The sequence below is a fragment of the Nycticebus coucang genome, chromosome 13, assembly GCF_027406575.1.
Source record: "Nycticebus coucang isolate mNycCou1 chromosome 13, mNycCou1.pri, whole genome shotgun sequence".
Classification (NCBI taxonomy): domain Eukaryota; kingdom Metazoa; phylum Chordata; class Mammalia; order Primates; family Lorisidae; genus Nycticebus; species Nycticebus coucang.
Window position 1 is genome coordinate 84,389,607 of NC_069792.1, and position 12,792 is coordinate 84,402,398.

At 36.9% G+C, this 12,792-nt stretch overlaps 1 protein-coding gene across 4 annotated transcripts in view; it reads left to right on the plus strand.

The window, feature by feature from the left end:
* TBC1D31 (TBC1 domain family member 31) overlaps positions 1-12,792 on the plus strand; it is a 77,160-nt gene that overhangs the window by 16,316 nt on the left and 48,052 nt on the right. For all 4 annotated transcript variants that reach the window (XR_008373951.1, XM_053559647.1, XM_053559649.1 and 1 more), the window contains 4 exons: positions 2,706-2,857; positions 5,963-6,122; positions 9,207-9,407; positions 9,638-9,814. Coding sequence is in view for 3 of the 4 variants with exons in the window: in XM_053559647.1 (XP_053415622.1) it covers positions 2,706-2,857; positions 5,963-6,122; positions 9,207-9,407; positions 9,638-9,814 (690 nt within the window). In the remaining variant the exon portion in view is untranslated. The remainder of the gene's footprint in view (positions 1-2,705; positions 2,858-5,962; positions 6,123-9,206; positions 9,408-9,637; positions 9,815-12,792) is intronic.

The following is a 12,792-nucleotide window of genomic DNA, read 5'->3' on the forward strand; positions in this document are numbered from 1 at the left end:
AATTGTAAACTCTGAAATACATCTGGCCCCAAGAGTTTCAGATAAGGAACCATGGTCTTTGATTTCAAAGTGTTTTTAAGGAATCTGTCACTCTTAACTTCTTTTCACTGATTTTTGTATGTAGTAATAGCAGTAATTAATACTAATAGTAATAGTTACCAGTTGTTGAGTACCTACAGTAAACCTATTTTTAAGCTAAACTAATCCTAAAAGGCAAATATTATTTTCCCATTTTATAAGAGGAGAAACTGAAGTTGGGCGGCACCTGTGGCTCAGTCAGTAGGGCACCAGCCCCATATACCCAGGGTGGTGGGTTCAAACCCGGCCCTGGCCGAACTGCAACAACAACAACAAAAAAAAATAGCCAGGTGTTGTGCCGAGCACCTGTAGTCCCAGCTACTCGGGAGGCTGAGGCAAGAGAATCGCTTAAGCCCAGGAGTTGGAGGTTGCTGTGAGTTGTGTTATGCCAAAGCACTCCACCAAGGGCGATAAAGTGAGACTCTGTCTCTACAAAAAAAAAAAAGAGAAATATGAAGTAACTTGTCCTATGTTAGATAGTTTAGAAAGGAGTTGCAGGGTGAATACAAAACCGTCTTTATCGAAAGCCATTCTGTTACACTGTAACTGCTTCTCAGGTAAACGATACCTCCTCAAATTAGTAAATTTTGACTCTTTTGTTGATGCTTGCAGGTAAGATATTCAGCCCTTTAGTTAGGGATTTTGGAATAAAGTCCTGGGATTTGTGATTACTGTGGTTCAATATGTATCAGAAAAGGCTTTGTGATGGATAGCAGAAAACATTTAATAAATAGTATGTTACTGAACTTCAACAAAGGATACTCACTAAATTTTTACTAAATTGTACATTTGGCCTTAACTTGCTAGTATGAACTCCTTCTTTAAAACATTTTTATTGATGCATTGAAATGGGATCTCTGTGGTCCAGGCTGGAGTTCAGTAGCATAATCATAGCTCACTGCAGCCTTGAACTCCAGATCTCAAGCAACCCTCTTGTCTCAGCCTCTTGAGTAGCTGGGATTATAGAGGTGAACCACTGCATCTGTCTGCCTGAACTCACTAGTCCTTGAAAAGAGCTCATGTGTCTCCTAAAACTGAATTGGAAAGCTTAAGATTTTCATATACTACAAAGAAAAACTGTAGCCCCGTTCTTGAAACTGACCCCCCAGTAAGTACATTTTGTTAGTGTTTTTGAAGATTTTCCTGAGGTTTTTATGTTTCCCAAGAGATGACACTGTCTAAGTAATAATGACATGATTCATTAAGAACAATTTCATAGTCATTAAAATCTGGCAATTAAAATCACCAATCTTGTAATGAATAATCATGCAGGCAATAATCTATCAAAGCTATTCCCCTAAAATAGCAGTTGATGCTCATTAACTTTTAAGCTTTTGCTTCTCCCAGTAGGAATAAACTTTATTACTTTTCCAGAAAAATGACTGCTAATTATAATAAGAATTTTCTTAAGTCACATTTTGACATCAGTTTTGAGACTTTAAAATTTTTAATGTATTCATTATAGATTGAAATGTATTCATTGCCAATTTCTTCTGTAAGGCCTTCATATTATAAATCTCCCTAACACAGTAAATCTCTTAGCAAAAGGTCTGTCAGAAATTTTCTTTGACAAAGTAAGCCAAAGACCAAAGTGAGGAGCTGGATCGGGCCCTTGCCTGATCTATCAGCATCTGATGTATAATGAGTTAGCATTTTTTATCGTGTCTTACTGGCATTAATCCTGAAGAGACTATTTTAACCAATGTGTTACATACATACAAAATTATATTTAAGGCCATTGAAGGTTTTATGAGAAAATACTGGTCAGTTTCAATTAAAATGTTCTATTATCAAATGGAAGCATTGTTTAGTGTGTATATGATAGAAAAATGGAAATTAGGCATTTTCAACTTTGCTATCAATTAATTTCTCACAGTTGTCCATTAAATAAAACTGAATCTCTAGTAAAATGTGATCAATATATGCATTTTCAACTTTTTTACTCTTACAATGAATGCTTGCTATATGATTTATCTTAAAATACTTCGCCAGTTATTCCCAAAGGACTACCTCTTAGACATAAACTGACTAATTTGGGAGAGACGTTTATTTGAAGGCTGTTGAGACATGTACGGTATTTTTAACCAATTTTTACTCCCGGTGGCAATGTACAACAATGCCCTTTCCCTCTGCTTTCACCAACATTTAATATTTTTTAACACTTATCAGTACTGCTTAACATAGTATTGATATCAGTATATAACTTATAAATATATGTTAGTGTGCATATACTTATATGTAATTTGTATATGTGGACATTATTTTTGAAACAAATTTGATACTCAAAATGTTTCCTCATTTTCTTTTTTTTTTTTTTATTATTTCATTTGAATCTTTTATGTAAGGTAAAAAACTTTAAATTATTTGGAATTTTGTGATTTAACCCAGTTGTTGAACTGCCTGGTCATTATTAAAGTGACCTAATTTTTATTCGAAATTTTACTATTTCTTTTTAGTTTATGTTAATTTATCAAATATCAGTATTATCCCTCACATGTACCAAAAATGTATTTTTCTCCAGTTTAAGATAATTTAGATAAATAAAAATTGACCACTTTTGTAATTTTAAATTTACAGAGGGTAATATGAACCTTATGTGAAAACTAACTCTTTCTATCCGTCTTTAGGTTTTCTTTCTACCGTTAAGTAATACCATCCTCAGCTGTTTTAAAGATAATTCCATCTTTGCTTGGGAATGTGATACACTTTTTTGCAAATATCAGTTGCCAGCTCCACCTGAAAGCTCTAGTATATTATACAAAGTTTTTGCTGTAACCAGGTAATGTGCGTTTTAAGACACTGGGAATTTTTAAGTTTAATTTCTGGGGAAAAATTATAAATTTTCATTTAGTTTTCGTTCAGTATCATCTTGTTAGGAGAGAAAAAGTTTTCTTCAGATTTATTGTCTACAGACTTTTTTTACTTTATTATATAAAGAAAACAAATAGAGAAATGAAAATTTCTCTGAGTACTCTCATCAGCTGCAATAATTGCCAATTAATGTTCACTCCTGTTTTGATCTATAACTACCTACGTCTGCACTGCATTGTTTGGAAACAAAGCCTAAGCATGTCATTTCATTCACAGAGATTTCAATGTGTATCTCTGAAAGTAGGGACCCTTACTGAAACAACCATAATGTTATTATCACATTTTTAACAAGTAGGATTTTCATATTGTCCTATATGTAGTCATTCTTCAAATGGCTTTGTCGTTTCTTTGTTAAAGAGCTGGTTATTTCTCCTGTAGCATTTTCCGTATTCCGGCTTTTGCTCTTTGTGTTCATGTGGCAGTGTTGAATATGGTCCTCTGTCATCTGTGCATTGCCGCTCCGCTGATTATACCTGCATACCTGTATTTCCTAAAAACTGGAGGCTGATTCAAGGACAGGAAGCCACAATACGTGGTTTATGTACTTTCATCAGGAGCAATATAGAACACTTATGATTTTTTTGTTTGGGGGTTTTTTTTTTTTTTTTGGCTTTTTTGTTGTTGTTGGATTGTTTTGTTTTGCTTTGCTTTGCTTTGCTTTGTTTTGTTTTGTTTTTTGAGACAGAGTCTAGCTCAGCCTCCCAAATAGCTGGTGCACACCACCATGCCTACCTATTTTTGTAATTTTTATATTTTTTGTAGAGGCAAGATCCTGCTGTTGCTCAGGTTGATCCGAACTCCCCACCTCAAGTGATCCTCCCTCCCATCACAGCCTCCCAGAATGATAGGATGACTGGGCCTCTTGTAGTGTTAATAACCGTTGCTGACCAGTACCTAGAGCTAGTATTGCCTTAGAAGTTAGCAGAATGGTGCTATTCTAACTATCATTCCTTCATTTGTTAACTAGAAACCTACAGAAAGATATTTCCTCTCATCAACCCTTTAGTTACTTTAATGTATGTTTGTAAGGGAAAGGCAAGATAAATGCTTGATTCCCCCCCCTCCCTTTTTTTAACCAATTTTCAAAGTAATGTATTGGTTTATTAGCATTTTTCGAAGGGGGCCAATGAAATTTTTTTAATCTTTGTAGATTCATAGATTTAGCATAGCTAACATGTTTCACTACATTGCACTTTTTATTCTTAGTAATGCTCTAGTTCTCGCATTTTTCACCCGTGGGATCCTCTTCAGCATAGCTTTTGAATCCTCTTTTTTTCTACAATTCCAGTTGTCTGTGATAGTTTTCATGCTTTCTTGTATGACAGGACATCCCACGTTTATCTGGTACATTTCCTGCCCCAAGCCTGGAATCAGCCATTTCTCTAGAGTCTGGGTTCGTTTTAGTGGGAGGTGGTATTTCAAGACCCTAATATGGATGTTAGGGGAACTCATTGTGACTGGGCTTATCGCTGTTTCTAGGCCTTTTCAGAAGAAAGAACTAGGAAATCTCTTCTTTCACCCTCTCCTTGTAAGTCATCAGAAAATCCCGTCAATTCTACTTTACTATTTATTTAATTGGTTAATTTTCCTGTCCATTTCTGAGTATGGCCATAGTCCAGGCTAACCTAATTTCTTTCAGACAATTACGATAGTTTCTTATTTGGTCTCCCTGCTCTCAGGCTCATTTCCTAAAGTCAGTCTCTGCACACAGATAGTTTTTATAAATCATGAAGTTAGATCATGTCACTTTTCTGTTTATCCCTCTTCTGTCATCCCTCTGTGGGACACCCCCAGGCTCCCCTGAGGCCTTCTGTCATCTGGTTTCCTTCTTTTTCTTCATCCTACTTCCTAGCCCCTTACGCTGCTCCAGCCATGCTTGAGGGTGGCTTCTTATTTTTCCTTGTACTAACCTTATTTGCTTTTTTTGTTTGTTTTTTGTGAGACAAAGTCTCACCTTGTTGCCCTCAGTAGACTGCCTTAGTGTCACAGTTCACAGCAACCTCCACCTCCTGGGCTTAGGCGATTCTCTTGCCTCAGCCTCCCGAGTAGCTGGGACTACAGGCGCTCACCAGAACGCCTGGCTATTTTTTTGTTGCAATTTAGCCGGGGTCGGGTTTGAACCCACCACCCTCAGTATATGGGGCCGGCACCCCACTCACTGAGCCACAGGAGCCGCCCAACCTTTTTTGTTTTTGAACACTTCTGTATTGACCAATATGGAATACTGACCAGCATAGAATTCTTCCTCCAAATTATTCCATGACTAGTCTGTTCATGTCATTCAGGTAGCAGATTTTCCTCCTTTCTCCGCCTTCATCATCTCATTTTCTAGTTCTGTACAGAACTTATCACCAGTTGGGATCAAGTTCATTTATTTGTTTATATGCCTTCCTCTGGACTGAAAACCTCATAAGAGCCAGATTACCTGACTTGTGCAGTCTCACCTGACTTGTTCACTACTGTGTCCCTGGCTTCTGCAGTGGTATCTGGCTTATCACAGACACTTTACAAATCCTTGTTGAATAAATGAGCAATAGCCTTACAAGTTAATAGTTTATTCTTTTTGTACCTTATAAACATTGGCTAGCTCTGTTTTTTCACGTCGCAATGCACTACCAATACTGTATAGTTGTATATGAAATGTAGAAAGTTGGATAGGAGTAAGTGACTTTGAGATTATACTTTAAGGTATGAATGTTATGCAGAAAACCTCCAAGTCATCAAGTAAATGTTTGTTAAGCTGGGGCCTTAACACAATAGATAAAAAATAAATAAACCATAAACTTGATCCAACCATGTGCCTATTTAAATTGATAAAAATTTAAAATAGAATTTGAAAGTAATGTCCTCAGTAGCACTACCCACATCTCAAGTGCTCAAAAATCACATGTGGCTAGTGGTAACCATACTGGACAGCATAGACATGGAACATTTCTGTCATCACAGGTTCTGTTGAATAGGGCTGCTGTAAATAATTCAAGTAGTTTTACTTGCTCACCGTATTGTTATGTAGAGATGGCCGAATTCTAGCTGCTGGAGGCAAATCAAATCATCTGCATTTGTGGTGCCTGGAAGCTACACGGCTCTTGAGAATTATCCAGATGCCTACTAAAGTTCGAGCCATTCGCCAACTAGAATTTCTTCCTGACAGTTTTGATGCTGGTTCTAATCAGGTTAGTAACATAAATGTAGGGAGTTGTACTTTTTGAGAAAAATTATATCCATTTATTACTTATTTGACTTAACACCCTGTTAACAAGAATTTGAAATTACTAATATATTATTTTAGTGAAACAGTCTAGAATTGAAAAAAATTTTGAAATTGTACATTCTTTGTAATACTGTCAATTTACCCTTTTAATAAAATTGATAACTTTAAGTTGTGGTTTATGGTTTCAGGGTGCTTTAGCATGTAATTTTTTATTTAATCCTTAATTCTTTGAGCAGGAAAGGCATTCTTTCCATTTTACAGATTATAATACTAACACTTAGAAACACTGAGTAGCTTGTTAATACTCCTTTTAATTGTAAGTTTTGAAAGTAGCAATATAAATAAAATTTTCTCATTTTCTTATACTTTTTATTTACCATAACGGATTGCCTCACTCCTGTGAAACATGTTTTATTTGCAACTTTACTTAGTTTACAAAGTATTTCTTCACGGGCGGCGCCTGTGGCTCAAGGAGTAGGGCGCCGGTCCCATATGCCAGAGGTGGCGGATTCAAACCTAGCCCCCGCCAAAATCCAAAAAAAAAACAAAGTACTTCTTCACCATTTCCTTCCACTTTTTTAAAGAGTTAGTAAGTCAAACCTTAACTTCCTTATTTTTTTATTTTTGTTTTTTAGACTTTTTATTTTTTACAGACTGTATCTCACTGTGTCATCCTGGCTGAAGTACAGTGGTACAAACATAACTCACTGCAGCCTTGAACTCCTAGGCCCAAGTGATCCTCCTGCCTCAGCCTCCTGAGCAGTTAGGGTTATAGGTGTGTGCCACCATACCTGGCTGAATTTTTTTTTTTTTTTTGTAGAGACAGGAGGGTCTTGCTATGTTGCCCAGGTTGGTCTTGAACTTCTAACCCCAAGTAATTCACCTGCCTCAGCCTCCCAAACTGCTGAGATTATAGGCGTGAGCTACCATGGCCTATCCCAACTTTCTTGTTTGTTTGTTTGTGACAGAGTGTCACTTTGTCACCCTTGGTAGAGTGCCGTGGCGTTATAGCTCACAGCAACCCCAAACTCTTGGGCTTCCGCAGTGCTTTTGCCTCAGCCTCCCAAGTAGCTGGGATTATAGGCACCCACCAAAATAGCCTGGCTATTTTTTAGAGACAGGGTCTTGCTCTTCCTCATGCTGGTCTTGAACTCCTGAGCTCAGGCAATCCACCCACCTCGGCCTCCCCGAGTGCTATAGAATTATAGGTGTGAGCCACTGCACCTGGTCTTATTTTAAATTAACTGTCACAAATCTTGCACTTAAACAAACTAGATATATTTTCTGCATATATGCATACATACTTAAAATGTGTGTATCATTATATCGATTTTACTTAAGTTTTTAATAGCTAATACATTCACACGATTGAAAACATATAGAGCATACAATATTCAGTCTTTAACTCCTTTTTCCCGTTTGTCTAGTTATTCATCTCTTCCACCTTAACCAGCGTTGTTATATATAGTATTATGTTTTTCCTACTACTTTATACAGCCATGTGCCTTTTATTTTTCCTTAATTTGGAGATGGTCCTATGTATTAATACAGAATTTCTTCCTTTTTACAGTTACGTAGTGTTTCACAGTTCTTTCCAGCCGATCCTCTATTATGGGGCTCTTAATCTATTTTTAGTCATTTTCTGTTATAAATGTCATGCAGTAACACTGCAAATGTCATTTCACATCCTACTTGTAGATAAAATTCCAGAGTTGAAATAGTGGCATAAAGGTTGCATACATGTGTAATTTAGGTAGATCTCGTCAAACTACCCTCCACAGGGATTGCATCATCTGCAAATGAGGGGGTTTGTATCCTACAAGCCAACCAACAGAGGAACCTGTTTTATTGTTTGTCATCTGCAAACTGCTTTTTGTTGTCTTTTGCATACAAGTGACAGAAGCATTTCAAGTAATCACATGGTGACACCACTTAGCATTTAGTAGCATTTCAAGTAATCACATGGTGACACCATTTAGCACAGTCTTTGGCACTGGGAAGAGAACTGGTGCTTAGGCAAGGCAGCAGAGGGATTTATTTGCTTAACCTTTTTTATTATGTTCTAAATTTCTCAAATTATTTGAGTTTTAACTTTTCTTCCCTTAAAAGATTAGCTTCCCTCCTACCTTTGAACTACTCTTTATCACTAACAAACTCTGTCTACTCCACAAATATTAGTTTAAAAAGCTGAAAGCTGGCAGACAGTGGGGTGCCTCATGGGGTGTCACAGGTTTGTGTGGGGGCAGCAGGGCTGAGGTTAGCTCTGATTAAACTGTAGGCATGGTAAAGGAAGACAATTTGTGTACCCTCCTTACTTCTGCCAGTGTGGAACTGTCTGTCTTAGTCTGTGTTCTGCTACTGTAACAGAATGAATGCCACAGACTGTGTAATCTATAAACAATACAAGTTTATTTCTCACGGTTATGGAGTCTGGGAAGTCCAACATCAGGGAGCTGGCATCTGCTGGGGACCTTCTTGCTGTGTCATAACATGGCAAAAGGCATCATCACATAGGCATGGAGCAGATAGCACGGGTTCAGGTAGGCAAGAGGAGGCTGAACTTGTCTTTTTATATCAAACCTCTTGCAGTAATGGCATTAATCCACTCACCAGGGCAGACCCTTCATGACCTCACCACCTCTCATTAGATCCCACTCACCAACACAGTTGCATTGAGGATTAAGTTTCCAACACATGCTTTGGAGGGCACATATTCAAACCATAGCCTTGTCTAATCTCTGCCCATTGTGTGCATCATTAGTGGATGTGGACTACTTGGGGAAAGAGAAGATTCTTAAGTCATATTTCCATTACTTTTTCATCTAGACCTTAATAGGGAAAATCCACATAGAACTCATAATTCATGATTTAATTCACAAAATATATAATGGCTTACTGAGAATAGAACCTCCAGCTGCCCTCCTCAAAAAAAAAGTATAAAATGTATATGTAAAAATAAATATATGTTAGTATATATGTGTGTATAGTTCAACTTTCAGTCATTTGATTTTCAGATGTTTTTAGGAACTGTTTTTCTCTCTCTTAGGTTCTTGGAGTTTTAAGTCAAGACGGTATTATGAGATTTGTCAATATAGAGACTTATAAAGTTCTCTTTGAAATTGGAAGCCTTGATGAAGGAATTACCTTCTCAGCAATTAGCCCACATGGACGGTACATTGCATCTGTTATGGAAAATGGAAGTCTAAATATATATTCAGTCCAGGCTTTAACACAAGAAATAAATAAGGTATGTGATATGTAATCAACATCCTCACAGGAATTTGGCAGAAATTTGCTTTGATTTATTAGTCAACCAGAAAACATTCTTAGACATCTTATTTACAAGAAGAATATTAAAGAGTAATTATACATATTAAAGCACATTCTTAAACAAATTTTAAAATCATATATTAACAGGTCTTATTCTAAGGATATTTATGAAATATGTATATTTTATTTATCTGTCTGTCCTTATAGCCACCTCCTCCTTTGGTGAAAGTGATTGAAGATCTTCCCAAGAGTAAATTGAAGTCTGTTGATCTTAAAATGAAGGTAACATCAGGAAGAGTACAGCAGCCAGCAAAATCCAGGGAAAGGAAAGTGCAAACTAGAATATTAAAACAAGGCCTGGCCAGGAATTTTGAAAGTAAAGAGGTAAGAATGTATGATAATTAAGCTTTTCTTTGTCAAGATTCTTCTGAGGACATCTTGGTAATTTCTAAGTCATCATTACTCTTCTCTGTCTTGGGAATTAAAGGAATATTATGTGAAGAGAAGAACAATATGCCACTTAAAATGTTTTATGTAATATGTTTATGGTTTTTTTAATAAAGTCAAACAGTATAGAATTACACTGTTTAATATGCGAGCCGCTAGCCACATGTGGTTAGTATTGAGACATGGCTAGTCAGAATTGAGATGTGCTGTAAATGTAAAATACTCACAAAGGAAGTGTGAAAACTTAGTGTGAAGAAAAGAATGTAAAATATCTCATTAATTAACAATTTCTATATTGATTATATGTTGAAATGATATTAATAGTATTTTGGTTATATTGGGTTAAATAAATTATATTACTAAACTTAAGTTTACCTGCTTTTTAAAACTTTTTAAAAGATGGTTTCTAGAAAATTTAAAATTAGATTTGTGGCTTCTGCTATTCTTCTGTTAGACAATGCTAGAATAGAAAGCATACCTTTTCCCTTCCCTGTCCCTTGTCCCACTAGTCATTGAATTCCATGGAGATAACCAAGATACTAATAGTAGAATTACCTTTGAGGGAAGAGATGTCAGTGAGTTTTATTTTCTTCTTTAATTTTTTTATGTTTGCCTAATCTTCTGCAAAGTGCATATATTACTTTGAAATAGAAAACATATATAAATTTATTAGCAGAGAAATTATTAATATTATGTTCAAGAAGTTTTAAAATGTTTTGTTGACAAATAAATGCATAAAGCATGTATACATATGCAACTCAGTGAATTTTCACAAACTGAACACACCTATATTACCTGCACCTAATTTAGAAAGGGGAATCAACAACTGCCTTCCAGACACTATCCTACTTCTCTCAGGGATAACTACATCCTGATACACCATAAATGAGTTTAATAAATACTGTCAGTTTTCCCAAGTTATTGATTGAACCAATGTATGTTCTTAAGAGAAGTATTTGAAAGTCCTAGTTGCTCCATGTTCTCACCAGCACTTGGTATTTTTCTCCTTGATTTTAACACAGTAACCCTTATCTGTGATTTCACTTTCCTATAGTCAACTTCAGTCCAAAAAATATTAAATGGAAAATTCTAGAAATAAATAATTCATAAGTTTTAAACTGGATGCCATTCTAAAACGTGAGATGAAATCTCGTGCTGTTTTGCCCAAGATGTGAATCATCCCTTTGTAGAGCATATCCCATAAGTCCCTTAGTAGCCACATCAGCTGTCATCGTATCACAGTGCTTGTGCTCATTGTGCTCAAGTAACCTCTATTTTATTTAATGATGTCCCAAAGCACAGATGCTGGCATATTGTTAAAATTATGTTATTAATTGTTTTTAATCTCTTACTGGGCCTAATTTATAAATTAAACGTTATCACAGGTATATATGTATAGGAAATACATGGTATGTATAGTCTTAGGTGCCATCTGAAGTCTCCGGTGTCCACGGAAGGTCTTAGAATGTATCCCCGTTAGATAAGTGGGACTACTTTAATGTCTTTTATTCTTTAAGCATTTTTATTTTTTTTATTATTTTTTTTTTTTTTGTAGAGACAGAGTCTCACTCCATGGCCCTCTGTAGAGTGCCGTGGCCTCACACAGCCCACAGCAACCTCCAACTCCTGGGCTTAAGCGATTCTCTCGCCTCAGCCTCCCGAGTAGCTGGGACTACCGGCGCCCGCCACAACGCCCGGCCATTTTTTGGTTGCAGTTTGGCCGGGGCCGGGCTTGAACCCGCCACCGTCGGTACATGGGGCCGGCGCCTCACCGACTGAGCCACAGGCACCGCCCTCTTTAAGCATTTTTTAATTGTGCAACTTACATACACAGAAGAGTGTATAAAACAAATTACACCTTAATGAAAAATTAAAAGATGACAGTGCACTGTGTTGGGTGACCCCGAGACCATCTTCAGGTTTGGCAATTTATTACAACTCAACACATACTCATATTCGTAGCTATGCTGTATTATAGTGAAAGGGTAAAGAGCAAAATCAGCAAAGAGAAAAGTTATGTAGTCCAGGGGAAACCAGGCAAAAGTGTCCAGTAGTTTTTTACCCCTGGAACCATGAGACATACTTGATTCCTCAGCAGTGAACTATGACAATATATGTGAAGTATTAACACATAGGAAATTCATTAGACCCAATGCCCAGGATTTTACTAGAGGCTGGTTATGTAGGCATCCTATTTAACACGTTTCAAATTCCAGGCTCTCAGAAGAAATGCGGGCATTCAGCATAAGCCACATTATATGAACAGTTTAGGTACAGTGAGCCACTCCAGCTGTTTCTGGGGATGGAGGGGACTCTTCCTAAAATCCAACACCTATATCCCAGCCAAGGACCAACCTTCCAAGTAGGTATTTTTTTTTTTTTTTTTTTTTGAGACAGAATGTCACTATGTCGTCCTCAGTAGAGTGCCATTGCGTCACAGCTCACAGCAACCTCCAACTCTTAGGCTTAAGCAATTCTCTTGCTTCAACCCCCCCAAGTAGCTGGGACTACAGGAGCCCACCACGACATCCAGCTATTTTTCTTTGCAGTTGTCATTGTTGCTTAGCTGGTCCAGGCTGGGTTCGAACCTGCCAGCCTCAGTGTATGTGTCTGGTGCTGTAACCATTGTGCTATGGGTGCCGAGCCCCAAGTAGGTCTTCTAAGAATAGCAGGCTCAGACCTGCAGTGTAAACTCTTTTCTGAACATAAGCATTTCTACATTAAGAAGTAGAGGATTACCAGTAGCTTAGAAGTCCTCTGTATACTTACTTGAGCCTTATTTTTTCCTACCCCCTGTGTTAATTATGTCTTTGATTTTTTTTTTTTATAGTTTCATAACCTTTTTTAAAATAATAGGCCATTTACAGGACTTCACGTAACTCTAAACACAATATTGTTTTTAGAAACTGAATAGC